This window comes from Bufo gargarizans, chromosome 4 (genome assembly GCF_014858855.1).
Source record: "Bufo gargarizans isolate SCDJY-AF-19 chromosome 4, ASM1485885v1, whole genome shotgun sequence".
NCBI lineage: Eukaryota > Metazoa > Chordata > Amphibia > Anura > Bufonidae > Bufo > Bufo gargarizans.
The window spans coordinates 507,161,561-507,181,112 of record NC_058083.1 but is presented as its reverse complement, the minus strand read 5'-3'; the positions used below and the strand labels follow the sequence as shown (position 1 = coordinate 507,181,112).

Below are 19,552 nucleotides of genomic sequence, written 5' to 3'. Positions count from 1 at the left end.
TGTTAATTTTTAACGACCATGAAAACGGATGCAAAACGGCAATTAAAACGGACAGATGGCCAGAAAATGGATGCAAAAATAGTAGAAAAATGGCACATGACAGTATGTCCGGTTTTCATGGCCATTTTTTTTTCACTGTTCACATTAGATGGTCTTTCACTCTAGCCGAAATGGACAGATCCGGCCAACATTCACCTAATGTGTGTGGCCTCCTTTAGAGGTATGGTACAATCAGAACCATAAATAGAAGTTAACCTGCTTGTTGACGGTTTCCAGTTACATCCTAGACTGCTGGTACTAACCTAAGGATAGGGCATGGAGATGACTGAGGGGAAAGAGGGAGGAGAGGAGACCACCGGATCCCCCCCATTTACCCCACCCCAATAAAAACTCTGACACCTTATCTCTTTTAACCAATCCTTTACTGGGTGATGATCGGCCACAGCAAATTTTTCTTTCAACAAAATGGTAACAAAACACCACCTCCTCCACAGATCATTCCTCCTATGCGGTGTACCACCCTGGATCCCCAGGGCGTACGTACGCCAGTCACTCTTCACCACGACTTGCTTTCCAAATGCCGCCTCCAGCTGTGACTTCAAGCTTCCACCGAACCTCAAAAGAGAGAAACAGTGAACAAACCGCACAATAATTTTTTTTTTTTTTTTTTTTTTTATATATATATAAATGTATAAAAATAAACCTGGTATAACAAATCCTACATCCAAAAAAGGGACGGGAGGGTGGGCAACTCGCTTACCCTGTCAAGAGGAAGTCGTCCTCCCTGAACTCCCCTATTTATAACCCCTTATTACTCCTCCCACCGTCTCTCCCACTATTCCTCAATCCACCTCCCACTTCTCTTAACCCTTTCCTAACCTCCTTAACCTCTACCCAAGCCTATACTCCCCCTTAACAAGGGAAACATAAGGAGAGGGGGGGGGGAGGGGACCACCAGTCCCTCATCACCCTCCTTATCCAGTCGGGTGCTCTCCAGACTGCTGGTACTAACCTAAGGATAGGGCATGGAGATGACTGAGGGGAAAGAGGGAGGAGAGGAGACCACCGGATCCCCCCCATTTACCCCACCCCAATAAAAACTCTGACACCTTATCTCTTTTAACCAATCCTTTACTGGGTGATGATCGGCCACAGCAAATTTTTCTTTCAACAAAATGGTAACAAAACACCACCTCCTCCACAGATCATTCCTCCTATGCGGTGTACCACCCTGGATCCCCAGGGCGTACGTACGCCAGTCACTCTTCACCACGACTTGCTTTCCAAATGCCGCCACGGAGGAGGACCGTCTCAAACGGGGCTCCGACCACCACCCAGCAAACTAAAAGCCTGTTCGATGCCATCCTGCAAACCGGACAAAAAAATATCCAGACCAATCTCCGTGAGGTGCACCCCGTCCGGTCTCATCAAGGAACTATTATCGCCCTCCAACTGCCAATGACGAACCACTACCCCGCCCTTGGAGCGTACAAAGCGAGACATTCGGGCATTCAACGTTCTCCTACACCGCTCCATAGCCTCCCCATCTCTGGCGCCATGCCAAACCACTCTCGGCACCACCTCCGACCATACTACAACTAGCTCCGGAAAAAAGGCAGGGAAACGTTCCAGGTCAGACCTCATCAAGGCCATTAACTCCAACATCCTCTGGGAACACAGGTCATTTCCACCTGCATGCAGGACCAGGATCACCGGCCCCACCGATCTACGCCCAATCTCCACCACCTCCGGCAACACTTGAGACCATCTTAACCCCCCGAAGCCCCCTCCAATGAACCTCCACTTCCCTGAAACCAAGGCTCCGACCTCCCGGCCTGCATTCGGCCCTCTGTGCCGCCCAAAAGATGTACGAATGCCCCAGCAACCAGACCACCGGACGAGCCATTCCTGAAAAGAAAAAACATTAGTAAAGCACCACAATCCCACCACACATGCAACTACAAATATATATATTATTATTTTTTTTTTTTTTTTGTAAATCATTTATTCATCAATCATCAATCCACTAATAACTCTGGCCGCACATACCGCGCAAAACAGGCAGACCTCCAACGCCCAATACGCATGACCTCCGACTCCGACAACCCCGCCCTAGCCGCCTCCGTCGCTGCGCCTATCCTAAAGGAATGGGTACCGAACTCGCCTGGATCAAAACCCAGCTGCGCCAAACATTTACGCAACACAGAAGCGAACTGGAATTTAGTCAAGGGAGACCCATCCGCATGCGCGAAAAAATTCCCCCCACTAACCCTCAGGGACATATACTCCCCCACCAACTTCACCGGACACGCCCCACTTGCCACCGGAAGAATGGGCAACCACACCCCTTTGCCAAGCTGATCGGTCTTGGAACAACGAACCCGCACACGCAGCGCATTATTGCTGAGAATCACATCCGACACCAACAAACCCCCATTACGAGAGGCCGAAGGCGCAACCAGCTCCCCCACCCGCAAAGCCGCAAAAAAGGCAACACCAAAACACGCCGCGACTAGCGCCCGCTCGAAATCCGAAAAACACACCACTCGACACACATCCACCAACCTGCCCAATAAACTGAAAGAAATCGGCCGCCTACTATCGTACCCCACATATTCCTTCTGCCACCCCTTCATAGCCTGACGGATCAAAAACATCTTTGTAACATCCGGCCACCCGTATAGCTTAAAATAAAAAGCCACACCCGCCAACTTACGCCGCGCCACCGGAGCAGAAACCCCACGTTCACGCATCCCCAACAACCACTCCACCGTAACCTCCAAACGCACGTCATCCCTGGATGCCACATCCCTACTACCTCTCACCACCAACCACTCAGCCCAGGCCTTACCATGCGCCTGCCAAGTGGCCGGCGTAACCGAAGAGCTGACCAGCGTCATCAACTGTTGAGCACCAGCCGCCACAGGAAATCCGGGCAAGCCAGCCCATCCATCTCCGCCTCCGGATGAAGGTCCCGAAAAACCTGCCAACGAAACCGAGAGAGAGCATCAGCAATCCTGTTATCCACCCCTGGCACGTGGCGGGCCCTAAAGTAAATGTTACGTTCTAAGCATCGTAGTACCAACTGCCGAAGTAATGCTAAGACCGGCAACGACGAGGACGACAACCTGTTAATACACTGAACCGTCCCCAGGTTATCCGACCAAAAGCACACATGACGATTCTCCAACTTGCCCCCCCAAATCTCCACCGCCACCACAATGGGGAACAATTCCAACAACGTCAGGTTACTCACCAAACCCCTAACTCTCCACTCCTCCGGCCACGGGGAAGCGCACCATTCCGCACCCAACACCGTGCCAAACCCACAGGAACCAGACGCATCGGACCACAGCTCCAACTCGCAACTAGATATTTCTTGGGAAATATAACAGGTATGGCCGTTGTAAGAGCACAAAAACTCCCGCCAAACCCTCAAATCCGCCTTGAGAGACGCTGTCAGCCGTATGCGATGCCGAGGAGAAACCACCCCCCTCGACGCCAACGACAACCGCCGCGAGAAAACCCGCCCCATAGGCATAACCCGACACGCAAAACACAACAAACCAAGTAGCGACTGCAACTGCCTAAGCGTCACCTTCCGGACCACCAGAAATCCATCAATCAAAGCCTTCAGCCCGACTAACTTGTCCTGAGGCAAACGAAAAACCATCGCCACGGAATCAATCTCGATACCCAAAAACGACAACCGCGTCACCGGACCTTCCGTCTTCTCAGCCGATATGGGAACCCCAAAACGCTCCATCAAGGACAAAAAGGAAGATAAGAGAGCCTGACAAGCTCCATCCCCTCCCGGTGCTACAAACAAGAAATCATCGAGATAATGAATAACCGACGAACACCCGGACTCAACACGCACCACCCACTCCAAGAATGTACTAAACATCTCGAAATAGTGGCACGAAATGGAGCATCCCATGGGCAAACAGGTATCGTAATAGAACAAACCCTCAAAACAACCCCCAAGCAAATGAAAGCAATCCGGATGGATAGGCAAAAGCCTAAACGCAGACTCCACATCCGACTTAGCTAACAGGGCCCCCCTCCCCGCATCCCGTACCAGCGCCACCGCCCGATCAAAAGATACATACGACACTGAAGCCTCCTCCTGAAGGATAGCATCATTCACAGATGCGCCCTTCGGGTGGGACAAGTGATGTATCAGGCGAAATTTGCCCGGTTCTTTTTTGGGAACAACCCCCCACGGGGAAACCCTCAAATTCGAAAAGGGGGGGCGAACAAAGGGCCCCATAATCCGGCCTGCTGCCACCTCCTTCTGCAGCTTCTCCCTAAGGGCCTCCGGAAACTCCCTCGCTGATCTAAGATTGTCCGAAAGAACCGGAGATCTATTAAGGACAAAAGGTATGAAAAAACCCTCCGAAAACCCCGTCCGCAAAACTTCCGCCGCCCTCCTATTGGGGTACCGGTCTAACCAAGGGGACATCCTTTCCACGCTGACCGGAGTCCTTCTGATCAAAGGCCCCCGCTGGCTTACCCCCTCGACCCTGGGATCTGGGACACCTACCCGCGGGATGGGAGCCCCCGCAGGCAGAACATTCGTGTTTGTACCGACACAATCCAGCGTATTTGCAGTGCCCCTCGTTGTACAACCAACATGCACCCGGGCGTCTAACGGCCACTGGACCCTGGGCCGCCGAGGCCCCAGCGCCAGTGGCCGCCCCAGGAAAGGAAGGCGGGCGAGGCGCCGTCATCAAGCGGAGCCAGACATCCGTGGCCTTCACCCCCCACCCCAGCTCAGGCTGAAGCGCCAAACGCCTACGAAATTCCTCATCGTACTTCCACCAAGCACTACCCCCATGCGCCTTATACGCACTATAAATTGTATCCATGTAAATAAACAATTCCGCACAACGCTCCGGATGCTTCTGACCCATAACACACCCCAATACCGCAAACGCCTGCAACCAATTATTCATCGTCCGCGCAACCTTCATCCGCTTATCATAGGGCTTATCCACAAAACGCCGCTCCTTATCCACCCCATGCTGATCGACCGACACCAAAGACCAGATGTCCACATATTGGTGAGACCAGATCTTCTCCCTAACCGACTCCTCCAAATGAGCCCCCAAAGGGCTAACCCCACAAAAACACGAATCCTTATGGATCCCTGCTAACACCACAGAGGCCTTCGCCACCTGCTGCGGGGCCGCCACTGGCGCCCCAGACCCTCCATCCACCGGAACCGCCAGGGGAACAGGTGAAACCACAGGCAACCTATCCAGCAAAGACTTCAACAAAGATTCTAAACACGCCCCACCCCCACCCGCTCCCCACGCCCCCACATATTGGTACTCACCAGGAACCGGGATCGCCGCTGGAACCACCGCAGGTACAGGAACAGCCTCCCTGTGTACTGCCACCGAAGCCAGGCTCGATACCCTGGACACCTCACCATCCGCCAGTCGTCCACTCCCGGAACGCGGTGTACGAACAGACTCTTCCGACACGCCCGAGGATCCCTCTGAGGAGGACGGGGAACGCCACCTGGAAGATCTGGACCGCCTGCTGTACCGGGAGGACCTGGAATGCCGACTGGAACGCCGCCTCCGGCGGCTGCGCCTCCCCCGCCTCCTGCCCTCTCTGGAGGAAGTGGGGGACAAAGATCTCTCCCTGCGTCTGCCCCTCCCCACCGCAGGAGCCGCTGCGAAAGGAATGAAAGGGATATGTGAAAGGGGGGGGGGGGGAGCCGGGACCGAAGCAGAAGACCCACTCACAAAAGGCGAAACCCCAATAGTAGGAGACCTACCTCCAGACATGTCACCAGCAACCGGGGGGGGGGGGGGGGTGAGGCAACCAGTGCCGCCAAAGGGAGGGAAAGAGGGGCAGAAGGGGCCGCTTGTGAGGGTGGAGGAGTGATGGGGCAGTCATCTGCAGCCCCATCACTAGACTGCCGGGCGCCCATAATAGCCACACCACTCGCCTGCCACGCTGGGACACTCGCGCCCGCCGAGACAGAAACCGGAAGGGGAGGAGCCAAGATGCGGCCGACTTCCGGTCCCAACCCCACCGGAGGAACACAGAGGCCGCGGGAAGCCGCCGCCACTACAGGGGAGGGAGACACCTGCCGCAACCTAGCCGGGGGGCGGCGACTCCGAGCAGAGCGCCGCAGCCCCCGGGGCACATCAGAGGGGCACTCACCAAGCGGCGTCTCCGGCAGACGGAACGGGGCAGACACAGGAGGAACGGAGGCAGAGGAAGGATCGAAGCTGCGCAAAAAAGATCGCAGCCATCCTTCCCCCTCCGCCTGAAAACGCGCCAGGAGAGAAGCGCGCAGCGCATCGTCACCTGCGGCCATCTCAAGAGTCAAGCAGCGGTAAGTACTTACCAACTCGCTTACCCTGTCAAGAGGAAGTCGTCCTCCCTGAACTCCCCTATTTATAACCCCTTATTACTCCTCCCACCGTCTCTCCCACTATTCCTCACTCCACCTCCCACTTCTCTTAACCCTTTCCTAACCTCCTTAACCTCTACCCAAGCCTATACTCCCCCTTAACAAGGGAAACATAAGGAGAGGGGGGGGGGGAGGGGACCACCAGTCCCTCATCACCCTCCTTATCCAGTCGGGTGCTCTCCATTTTTTTCCCCTCCATTTCACAGAGTAAAAGTAAAACAAAAAAAAATAAGTGACAAATATCTTATTGATTCCGATACTGATTGTATAGACAAAGGCAGAGCTTCTCTTGTAATGTGCCGTCCAGTCTGTAGCTCAGCACCTTAGAAGATTTGCCTTCTGTATCTACAGATCACGAGTCCATAAGTCGGGTGTGTTGGTTTTTCCGGATGTTTAACCCCCAAATAGGGTCATCAAATACAATCACAGCTGTCAGCTCTGTAATAATGGATTCCACGTGTCGCCCGCGGGTCACCCAAGACAATTCACTATTCTGCTCAGTTGCTTTTTTCTCTTTCCCAGAGGAGTCATAATAAGCATCACAGCAAAAATGAAATTTAGACGCCTGGTTTATAATTAGCTCAGGCCGACGTACAGAACGGGGTCAGAATTTCAATTCGTACAGTAGTGAATGGAGTCCATTCTTTGCTGAGTCCTAACCACAAAAACCACCCCTACTGGAGGAGATTCCAAGCCCCTGACCTCCGGCTAATCCTGCAGATTTCCTCAAGATGTAGTCGTCCCTAAACAAGGGTGACAGTATGGAGAGGCTGCAAAAAGTGTAAAAGAAAAAGTACGGTAATCCTGAGGTTGCATTGTTGTTCCTCTGTTATTCCTTCTGTAAGGGCTCATGAACATGTGCGGCCTGTGCCCGTGCTGCGGACCGCAAATAGCGGTCTGCAATGCACAGTCACCGGCCTTGTGCCCACCGTTTGCAGATGTGGACCCGTTCACTTGAATGGGTCTGCGAGCCGCAACATTCAGTCCACACCTGCCAAAAAATAGAACTTTTTTTGCGGTGCGGAGGGACAGACTGAAATCCCACGAAAGCGATCCGTAGCGATTCAGTGGGCTTCCGCTCCGTGCCGCCGCACCACTCCATAGCATTCACTTGAATGGGTCCGCATCCGTGATATGGAGCGCACACGGCCAGTTCCCGTATATAGCGGACTGCAATGCGGGCACGGGGCACACACATTCATGTGCATGAGCCCTAAATGTATGAATAAAGCGACAAGTAGCCGTTCCCAGATAGGCGTCTGACACTGTCCAACAGTTCTGGAGCATCTTCTGTTCTGTCTGCCCTCTGTTATTCCTCCTGGAAATGTTTGAATACATCAGCAATCAGGTATTACCAGGTAGGAGGGTGTCTCTCTTGAAAGTCCAACAATTCTGTAACCTCTTTATTTTTTGTTTAGAACTCCTAGAGCAGGCATGGCCAACCTGAGGCTCTCCAGCTGTTGCAAAACTACAACTCCCAGCATGCTCAGACTGCCTACAGCTATCAGCCTGCAGCAGAGCATGGTGGGAGTTGTAGTTTTACAACAGCTGGAGAGCCTCAGGTTGGCCACGCTTGTCCTAGAGGCTCTGCTCTCTCTGCAACCTCCGCGTCCTCTGCACTTTGACAGGACCAGGCAGTGAAAACAGATACAGATATGCTGCAGAAGTGCACATAAATCCTCATGGAAATTCGTGCAGATCTTATGTGCATGCACACGCACCCCAGTGATTCACATACGTGTTCTTTCCATGGGGTCCATGGACCTTTCGTGTATCCACTGACTTTAACGTGTGTATTCACAAATTAGTCGTTTTCCACAGACAGTAACACCATGGAATCACGCCCAATTTTTGTCTGTTGATCCCTCACACACATTATATGGGTCACGGATGTCATCACAGACATGTGAAAGAGGCCTTATAAACCGATGTGTGCTACCACCCTATGATCAGTGAATGCAGACCCTCAGGGACCCTCCTGATCCAGAGAATGAAGGGACCAGACCCAAAATTCTGAACTCCCGCCCCCTGCACAGCATCACCCCAGCTACGTATATCTCCGTTGAACTGATGGACGCTGACTTTAATTCCCTGTCAGGTAGCTAGGGGGTGCTGTACAGGAAAAATAACACTGAATAGGCCGCTGTTCTGAGGATCATACAGGGGTCTCATTAAGATCCCCTGAAATAAACGGAGTGGCCGGTCGTACATGCACGTGGCCACTCAATTAATTTCTATGAGAGTTCCGGAGATAGCCCAGTACAGCGCTCACCTATCTCTGGAATTCACATAGACATTAATGGAGCGGCTGCGCATGTGCGACCGGCCGATCCATTTATTTCAGGGGGTACGGGCCCCCATTCTCATGATCGGTGCGGGTCCCAGTGGTAGTTAGTATTAGTTTTCTCCTATTCTGTGGATAGGGGATAACTTCTCACAACCGGAATACCCCTTTAAGGCTAGTTTCACACTAGCGCCTAGGATCTGGCAGGCTGTGCCAGCATTGTCAAAAGCTTAAAAGTCGCCGTCCAGCGCCATTAACTATAAATGAGACCGGTAGAGCAAACATACCAAGAATTGCTCAGCGTTTTTCTTCCAGCCAATTCTCTGCATATTTGCCGGACTGCGGCCAGATCTCCACCGGTCCCCATTATAGTTAATGGGACCAGACTGGGACATGTAATCTTCCTGTAAAACCAGAATGCAGAGAGATCCGTCTCTCGCTATTCCCTGCTGGAACATCCTGCCAGATCCTAAGTGCTAGTGTGAAAGTAGCCTGAAGCTGGTACCAAACGTTGGGGGAGATTTATCAAACTGGTGACACGTAGAACGGGCTTAGTTGCCCATAGCAACCAATCAGATCTCACCTTTCATTTTTGACAGCTCCTTTGAAAAATGAAAGGTGGAATCTGATTGGTTGCTATGGGCAACTAAGGGTACTTTCACACTTGCGTTGTTGGATTCCGGCAGGCAGTTCCGTTGCCAGATCCGGCAATCTGTATGCAAATGGATACCATTTGAAGATGGATCCGGATGCGGATCCGTATCACAAATGCATTGCAATATCAGATCCGTCTCTCCGGTTGTCATCCAGAAAAACGGATCCGGTATTTATCTTTTTCACATTTTTAAAGGTCTGCACATGCGCAGACCACAAAACCGGCTCCTTTTTATCCGGAAACCCTTGGGGCATTAATGCATTTCAATGGAAAATCCGGCATTCCAACAAGTGTTCCGGAATTTTGGACTGAGAAAATACTGCAACATGCTGCGGTATTTTCTCAGTCTAAAAACCGTACAGTAACTGAACTGAAGACATCCTGATGCATCCTGAACGGATTACTCTCCATTCAGAATGCATTAGGATAAAAAACTGATCAGTTTTTTTCCAGTATTGAGCCCCTACTACGGAACTCAATGCCAGAAAAGTTTAACGCAAGTGTGAAAGTACCCTAAGGCCCCTTTCACACGGGCGAGTATTCCGTGCGGATGCGATGTGTGAGTTGAACGCATTGCACCCGCACTGAATCCGGACCCATTCATTTCTGTGGGGCAGTTCACATGAGCGGTGATTTTCACGCATCATTTATGCGTTGAGTGAAAATCGCAGCATGCTCTATATTGTCCTATTTTCACGCGACGCAGGCCCCATAGAAGTGAATGGTAAGCGTGAAAATCGCATAGCATCCGCAAGCAAGTGCGGATTCGGTGCGATTTTCACGCACGGTTGCTAGGAGACGATCGGGATGGAGACCCGGTCATTATTATTTTCCCTTATAACATGGTTATAAGGGAAAATAATAGCATTCTGAATACAGAATGCATAGTAAAACAGCGCTGGAGGGGTTAAAAAAATAACAATTATAATTTAACTATAATTGAACAGGACCTGGGGTGAGCATTAAATACAGGTAAAGGACCTTTGATGACGTCACTCCGGTCATCACATGGTACGTCACATGATCTTTTACCATGGTGATTCACCAGGTCCTTTACCTGTATTTAATGCTCACCACAGGTCCTATTCAACAAAGGAGACACAAGGAGATGCCGGGCTTCGCGATCAAGTGGACTAAGGTGAGTTAAATTATTATTATTATTTTTTAACCCCTCCAGCGCTGTTTTACTATGCATTCTGTATTCAGAATGCTATTATTTCCCCTTATAACCATGTTATAAGGGAAAATAATACAATCTACAGAACATCAATCCCAAGCCCGAACTTCTGTAAGTACAAAACATTGTCATGCGTTTTGCACTCGGTTGGAAAAATCGTGCATTTTCCCGCAACGCACCCGCCTCTTATCTGGGCCAAAAATAAGACGCCCGTGTGAAAGAGGCCTAAGCCAGTTTTGCTTTACACCAGTTTGATAAATCTCCCCCATAGTTTTCTTTTTCCTTTTGCTGTTTTTCGCATTTTTTTAGTTCAGTTTTTAAGTGTTTTTTCCACATTTTGTGTGCGACCAGACGTTACATTAAAGTCTATATTGAATCATGAACTTCACAACAGAGAGACTTTTTTTGCATGGTATGCTTTGCTTTGTGTTTGTGCTTTTTTTCTTTTAGCAATTTTGGCGAAACACAGCATGTTCTTGGGACAGAGTTTTGTCAGGCATTTTTCCTATAGAAATCTCTATGGGAGTTGAAAAATGCCTGAAAAAAACACCTGTGTTATGTAAACAGGAGAGGGCCAAGACTATGACACCAAGAGATGCGAGAGTTTGTAGCAGAAGGAAGTAGTCAACTGTGGCAAAGGCAGAGGACAGCTCAAGGAGGACAGAGTAATGTCGTTTGGCTTTGATAAGGGCAGTTTCAGTAGAGTCGTGGTGTCGGAAGACAGATTGTATCCGGACGAATAGTGAATAAGAAGAGGAGAGGTATCGACCTCGATACCGGGATTTGCCTTTTTTCGATACTAGGCTTCACTATTGCGCAGTCTAGTATCAGAGAACATGGAGCGTGCTGCTCTCAGCGTGCTCCATGTTCTCCTCAGCAGCACAGGGGAGAAGGAAGCACTCTCTCCCTTCCCCCTGTGCCGCCGCTGCCACCAATAAGGAGAGAGAGGCGGGCGCACTGTGCCACCAATAAAAGTAAATGTTTAATACAATTTCAGCAGGTGGGGAGCTGCGATCAGCCGCACCCGCCTCCTGTATTAAATGTTAATTATCATTGGTGGCGCAGTGCAACCTCCCCCCCCTCCTCCCCAGTATTAAAATCATTGGTGGCGCAGTGCGCCCCCTCCCCTAAGCCCCCCAGTATTAAAATCATTGGTGCGCAGTGCGCCCCCTCCCCTCAGCCCCCCAGTATTAAAATCATTGGTGGCGCAGTGCGCCCCCTCCCCTCAGCCCCCCAGTATTAAAATCATTGGTGGCACAGTGCACCCCCTCCCCTCAAGCCCCCAGTATTAAAATCATTGGTGGCGCAGTGTGCCCCCAACCCCCCACCCCCCAGTATTAAAATCATTGGTGGCAGTGGCCACAGGGTCCCCTCCACCCTCCTCATTGGAGGTGCAGTGGCAGCTTCTGATCGGAGCCCTAGCAGTGTAATCCTGGGGCTCCGATCTATTACCATGGCAGCCAGGACGCTACTGAAGCCCTCCATGGTAAGCTTCCTGCTGCTGTGTGCACAAAGCACAGGGCAGCAGGGAGAGTGTGAGGTCCTATTCACCCTAATAGAGATCTATTAGGGTGAATAGGACAAGGGATTAAAAGATCCCAGGTTATAGCCCCCCAGGTTAAGGGGGAAATAGTTATTAAATAAAAAGTTTAAAAACAAACATCAAAATATTAAGTATAAAAATAAGGATCGGACTGTTTTATTATGGGCCGGACGTTCTATAAAATGCGGAATGCACGCTGCTTTTTTTGTTGTATTTTTGGGTATCGAGTATCGCAATTTTTTTTATGGTATCGAAACCGAATAAAAAAAATGTGCGGGTGTGTTGCGGGAAAGCCCACGATTTTTCCGCGCGAGTGCAAAACATTGTAATGTGTTTTGCACTTGCGTGAGAAAAATCGCGTGTGTTTGGTACCCAAACCCGAACTTCTTCACAGAAGTTTGGGCTTGGGATCAGTGTTCTGTAGATTGTATTATTTTCCCTTATACAGAATGCATAGTAAAATAGCGCTGGAGGGGTTAAAAATAAATAAATAATTTAACTCACCTTAGTCCAGTTATAATAATAATGATCGGGTCTCCATCCCGATCGTCTCCTAGCAACCGTGCGTGAAAATCGCACCACATCCGCACTTGTTTGCGGATGCTTGCGATTTTCACGCAACCCCATTCATTTCTATGGGGCCTGCATTACGTGAAAAACGCACAAAGAGGAGCATGCTGCGATTTTCACGCAACGCACAAGTGATGCTTGAAAATCACCGCTCATGTGAACAGCCCCATAGAAATGAATGGGTCGGGATTCAGTGCGGGTGCAATGTGTTCAACTCACGCATCGCATTCGCGCGGAATACTCGCCCGTGTGAAAGGGGCCTAAGTGGGAGGACAGCTCAAGGTGGGCATGTTTAAGTAACTCTGAGGAGTATGGAAGTAGTGTTATGTGGTGATAGCTAGACAAAGAAGATAGGTCAAAGCGGGACTGCGGGGACTGGAGGCTGAAGCTTTCTCAGATGTTTTCAGTCTTCTATATGAAGTATGTGGCAAAGTCCGTCGAGATAAGGCTACTTTCACACCTGTGTTTAGGTGCGGATCCATCTGGTATCTGCACAGACGGATCCGCACCTATAATGCAAACGCTTGTATCCGTTCAGAACGGATCCGTTTGCATTAACATGAAGAAAAAAAAAATATATATATATATATTTTTTTTTTCATGATAATGCAAATGGATCCGTTTTGACTTACATTGAAAGTCAATGGAAGGCAGATCCGTTTTCAGATGCACCATATTGTGTTAGTAAAAACGGATCCGTCCCTATTGACTTACATTGTAAGTCAGGACGGATCCGTTTGGCTGAAAGCAGCGTTTTGGTGTGTCCGCCTCCAGAGCGGAATGGAGGCTGAACGGAGGCAAACTGATGCATTCTGAACGGATCCTTATCCATTCAGAATGCATTGGGGCTAAACTGATCTGTTAGGAGCCGCTTGTGAGTAGTGATGAGCGGCAGGTGCCATATTCGATTTCGACGAAATTCGCGAATATTCGATAGAATATTCGTTTTATATTCGTCGAAATCGAATATTCGTCATTATTCTTGTTATCGCGATTAATATGCGATTTAAATAATCGCGTATTGCGATTGTAACTTATAGGCTACTCTCCTATTGAAATAGCAATGCGATTAATTCAAGTTATAATAATCGAATTTCGATTTTAACTTAGCACTGCTATATTCCATATTCGTTAATTCTAGCCTAATATGGAATATAGCAGTGCTAAGTTAAAATCGAAATTCGATTATTATAACTTGAATTAATCGAATTGCGATTTCAACTTGGACCTGGTTTACTATGGTTGGCTTGGTAGAATTAGCGAATATGACGAATGTATTCGTCATATTCCACAAAACGAAGATAACTAAGTATTCTGCATCTTCGTTTTAGCTACCTATTCGTCAACTTCGCTAATTCTAGCAATCATATAGGAAAGTTTACTATAGAGACAGCTAAGTTTAATTCGCTATGCGATTATATGACTGCTTTTAAAAAAAAAAAATATATAGAATAATTATAATACCTGATAATTATTATAATTATTCTATTTATAAAAAAAAAGCAAAGTGATATAATCGCATAGCAAATTATACTTAGCTGTCTCTATAGTAAACTTTCCTATATGATTGCTAGAATTAGCGAAGTTGATGAATAGGTAGCTAAAACGAAGATGCAGAATACTTCGTTATTTTCGTTTTGTGGAATATGACGAATACATTCGTCATATTCGCTAATTCTACCAAGCCAACCATAGTAAACCAGGTCCAAGTTGAAATCGCTGTTCGATTAATTCAAGTTATAATAATCGAATTTCGATTTTAACTTAGCACTGCTATATTCCATATTAGGCTAGAATTAATGAATATGGAATATAGCAGTGCTAAGTTAAAATCGGAATTCGATTATTATAACTTGAAATAATCGAATTGCGATTTCAACGTAATTCTCAAATCCGACAGTACATTGTAGTATATGGAGACGTTCCCATGGTGATGGGGACGCTCCATGAGCACGGAAGTCGGCAGAAGCGGCAACGGGCACTGACTGGAGCAGCCAGGAAGCCAGGAATCCAAAGGACAGGTAAGAACAACTTTAGGGAAGTGGGAAAGAAAAAAATATAACAATAAAAAAAACAAAAAAAAAACGAATATTCGAAATATCGAATTTATATCACTATATTCGAAATATTCGCGAATTAGCGAAGTGCCGATATTCGCGAAAAAAATTCGATATTCGAATATTCGCGCTCAACACTACTTGTGAGAGCCTTGAAACGGATCTCACAGGCGGACCCAGAAACAGCAGTGTCAAAGTAGCCTAAGAGGTGAGTTAGGCCTCTTTCACACGAGCGTGATGGATTAGGTCCAGATGCGTTCAGGGTGCGTTCAGTGAAACACGCACCATTTTGTAAGCAAGTTCAGTCAGTTTGGTCTGCAATTGCGCTCAGTTGTTCATTTTTTTCCCGCCGGGTGCAATGCGTTTTGATGCGTTTTTCACGAGCGTGATAAAAAGCTGAAGGTTTACAAACAACATCTGCTAGCAACCATCAGTGAAAAACGCATTGCATCCGCACTTGCATGCGTAACGCAGAACTGATGTGTGAAAAGAAAAACGCTCATGTACATAGACCCATTGAAATGAATGGTCAGGAATCAGTGCGGCTGCTATGCGTTCACGTCACGCATGGCGCCCGCGCGGAAAACTCGCTCGTGTGAAAGAAGCCTTAGGGAAGAGGGTTAATAGTGTTAAATAGTTGCACATAATAGTATGTAATAATAGCTTTATGCTGCGGTTTTCCCGTACAAAAATCCACGCATAATCCGAACGTGTGCAGGTAGCCTTAGGGTATATGCACACAGTAGTGTAGTTCATGTGGATTCTCCATGTAGATTTTTGTGCTGTTATTGCTGCTTTTCCACACCTATTCTGCACCAAAATCCATACGTGTTAGGCCTCATGCACATGACCGTGCTGTTTTTTGCGGACCGCAGAACCGCAAAAAACGGAAACCGCCCGCATGCCTTCCGCAATTTGCGGAACGGGCGGCCCATTGTAGACATGCCTATTCTTAAGAAAAAATATGGGGGATTCAGCCCGCACAACCCTATGCAGGTGCAGATTGCTATGGCGAAATACAGATACAAACGCAAAAACACAAATGCAATCGCACTCTGCAACCAGCACTCTGCCCTGCCTCTATGCTGGATGTTGATTAAGGCATTGGTGTACATTTTGGCCAAAGCGTAATAAGCCACTCACCACGTCAAGGTCGCCTCCATGAGTGGTCCCTAACACTAGTTCCTACCTGTTATGAGCCATGACAGCCACACAAAGTCCAGGGAGCGCAGGTACAGCATGCACACCAAGCACACTCTGCTTTTAACCCCGTCCGGTGCCATTAAAGCTTTCATCGGATCCAGGGATGCAAGTACCAACATGCATGCTGAGCCCACTATATACTTCTCCTGGAGCCAAATGGCTACTGGTAGGTGCTATATAAGCAGACTCAGTTTTAGGCCTCATGCACACGACCGGTTTTTTTTAAGGTCTGCAAAAACGTGGTCCGTAGGTCCGTGATCCGTGACCGTTTTTTCGTCCGTGGGTCTTCCTTGATTTTTGGAGGATCCACGGACATGAAAAATGAAAAAAATTGAAATGATAGGAAAAAACGGACACGGATCACGGACGCGGATGACAATCTTGTGTGCATCCGTGTTTTTTCACGGACCCATTGACTCGGATGCGGCTGCCAAACGGTGCATTTTCCGATTTTTCCACGGACCCATTGAAAGTCAATGGGTCCGCAAAAAAAAAACGGAAAACGGCACAACGGCCACGGATGCACACAACGGTCGTGTGCATGAGGCCTAATACTGACTTTAAAACCAGCCGCCAGGGCAGACTGACAGGTCAGGTGTGCATGACTGCTTGGAGATTGCCACGCCTCCAGGAGAAGTATATACTGGGCTCAGCATGCATGTTGGTACTTGCATCCCTGGATCCGATGAAAGCTGTAATGGCACCGGACGGGGTTAAAAGCAGAGTGTGCTTGGCGTGCATGCTGTACCTGCGCTCCCTGGACTTTGTGTGGCTGTCATGGCCCATAACAGGTAGGAACTAGTGTTAGGAACCACTCATGGAGGCGACCTTGACGTGGTGAGTGGCTTATTACGCTAAAGCCAAAATGTACACCAATGCCTTATTCAACATCCAGCATAAAGGCAGGGCAGAGTGCTGGTTGCAGAGTGCGATTGCATTTGTGTTTTTGCGTTTATGCCTATTCTTGTCCGCAAAACGGACAAGAATAGGACATGCTATATTTTTTTTTGCGGGGCCTCGGAACAGAGCAATGGATGCGGACAGCACACGGAGTGATGTCTGCATCTTTTGCGGCCCCATTGAAGTGATCGGGTCCGCACCCGAGCCGCAACAACTGCGGCTCGGATGTGGACCCGAAAACCGGTTGTGTGCATGAAGCCTTACTTGCACATTTTGTCTCAGATTGTGACACAGGTTTGCCCCTCATCTCATCTTTTGCATTGCAAGGGGTGAAATCTGGCCTAAAAATGCCACATAAACAACTGACATGCGGTCCACTGCAGGGCAATGTCCATGCGGAAAATGTTTGCACCGTGTACATGGAATTTTGAAAATGTCATCTACTGAGCTGGTACTGTATTACAGTGTGCGCATAATACGTACCGTGTGCATATGGCCTTACACGTTTATGTTCATGAGCTCTAGTACTAAACAGCCACGAATGGGTTAACCAGTGATTAACTATGAACCAGTTCAAAGACTGGAGTGACCATAGCCGACTGGCCAGGTGTGGAATTCCTTGGAAGTAAAGGTGTAAAAATGCTTTGAAATGGAAATGTGGAGATAAAGCACGTTCCGGGCTTATATGTGAGAAACCTGAAACGCGATGCTGCATGCTTATAGGTGCCATACCATAGCTGCTGGCTGAACTGCCCCATTCATGAGCCATACTGGGAGAAAAACCCAAGTCAAATCTTTCATCTCCGCTCCATTCCACACATTTTTGTCCCAGTAATGTAGGACTTCAAACAGTCGGGGAGCAGATAAGGCGTATGACGAGCAAATATTAGCCCACAGCCCCGATAAAACGCCGGATACATTCCCAGCAATAATCTATTATCTCGGTGTCTGCCCCAAGCGATTAATAAATCAGTGCACAGGTACAAGAAAGATCTTAGGCCTCTTGCACACGACCGTGTGCCCCCCCCCCCCGCAATACACGGGGCACCGGCCGCCTGCATTCCGCATCACGGATGGGGACCCATTCACTTAATAGGGTCCGTTCCGTGCTTCCATTCCGCAAACAGATAGAACTTGTCCTATCCTTTTGCGGGACGGACGGATCTCGGACTCCATTCAAGTGCCCCACAGTCGGTGCCCGTGCATTGCGGACCACAATTTGCGGTTTGCAGCACGGGCATGGCCAGCACACATTCGTGTGTAAGAGGCCTTAGGCTGAGTTCACACTTCAGTTATTTGGTCAGTTATTTCCATCAGTTATTGTGAGCCAGAACCAGTAGTGAAGCCGACTCAGAGATGGGTATAATGGAAAGATCTGCACCTGTTCTGTGGTTTTGACTCAGATCTGGTTTTGGCGCACAATAACTGATGGAAATAACTGACCAAATAACTGAAATGTGAACTCAACCTTAGGCTTCATGCACACGACCGTTGCCCGGCTGTGGCCATATTGCGGGTCCGCAATATGCATGCACCGGCCGTGTGCTCCCCGCATCTCCAATGCGGACCAAAACATGTTCTATTTTATTACGGTGCGGACGGACCCATTCAAGTTGAGGTCCCCAATGCACGGAACATCCGCACTGCGGCCGTGTGCATGAGGCCTTAGGGTACAGCCACACAAAGCATCCATACGAGCAGCAGCATCACCGTATTAACTATTTAGAACCCTGTTTTGTGGGTTACTGCAGGGCCATGAAAGGGTTTGTCCCATGGAATATATTTACATCTGGATCTGAATACTTTTGTAATTGCATGTAATTAAAAATGTAGTAGAGTCACTGAGTTATTCAATGAAATCTATCTGTATAGCGCCACCTGCTGTTATTTTCCTTATTTCTCTATCCACCTTACTGAGATGGTCGCACATGCTCAGTTTAACCCCTTAGTGACCACCCATACGTGTTTTTACGGCGGCACTTCAGCCCAAGTTAGCACTTAAATCAAGCTCTGGAGCTCTGTGGTAAACTTTCTCCCTCCTCTCTTACATGAGAAAGTCTCTAGTGCTGGGATTGGGTCCCCCAGTTTCCACATAAGAGAAAGCTGGGTCCCGATCCCAACCCCGCCCTCAAGAAAGATGGCGGTGGCGGCCTGGCGAATGCGCACACTATAATCTGCTGCCGCCCCTGCAAAGTTTCTCTCTCCTGTGGAGAGGAGAGAGAGTTTTCAGTTATGCCACGATCAGGTCCCCCAGCACCCCGATCGGGGCAATATGTCTCCCAAACAACTTAATAAAGCTCCAGGACCCCCCACCCATATAAAAAAAAAAATTAAATGGCACAGACATGCGCACTGGTTACTGTGCTGAGGATCTGCCTTCAGCACAGTAACCATTAGGGACCATTACTATTGGTCCATGATCATGTGGTCTCAATGATAACACGATCATGGAGATCACATCCATTATATTTACTAAACACCGCCAGGGGCACTCCCCGTAGCGGCATGACGTGAGGACGTGCCGCGTTCCCCTCCTCCCTCCTCACCTCGTGTGTTATGGGTAGTGGCATTTGTGCGTCCGAGCGTCTGAGCGTCTGAGCGTCGGAGCGTCTGAGCGTCCGAGCTGGAGCAGGAGCGGATCTTTGCCGTGGCGTCTTCTCAGAGGGCGCCCTGGACCTGTGCCTGGCAGTGAGATGCCTGTTACAGCCGTGGTCTGTACGATCGGAC

General features: G+C 48.9%; 1 protein-coding gene across 1 annotated transcript; it reads right to left on the bottom strand.

Moving 5' to 3' along the window:
• Positions 1 to 1,726: 1,726 nt before the first annotated feature.
• LOC122935516 lies at positions 1,727 to 5,801 on the bottom strand. The gene is made up of 3 exons (XM_044291285.1): positions 5,342 to 5,801; positions 2,852 to 2,983; positions 1,727 to 1,908 (listed from the first exon to the last, which is right to left on the bottom strand). The coding sequence occupies exons 1-3, from the start codon at positions 5,799 to 5,801 to the stop codon at positions 1,727 to 1,729; spliced, it is 774 nt and encodes a 257-aa protein (XP_044147220.1).
• Between the last annotated feature and the right edge of the window lie 13,751 nt (positions 5,802 to 19,552).

Bases quoted from the DNA above. Each gene is read 5' to 3' on its own strand.
- LOC122935516 (XM_044291285.1), bottom strand. From the start codon at position 5,801: ATGTCTGGAGGTAGGTCTCCTACTATTGGGGTTTCGCCTTTTGTGAGT. The intron at 2,984-5,341 runs GTGAGTACCAAT...TTTCGTTGGCAG, and splicing joins AGCGGCGATCCCGGTTCCTG to GTTTTTCGGGACCTTCATCC. The intron at 1,909-2,851 runs GTAAGGCCTGGG...TTTTCTTTTCAG, and splicing joins GGCCACTTGGCAGGCGCATG to GAATGGCTCGTCCGGTGGTC.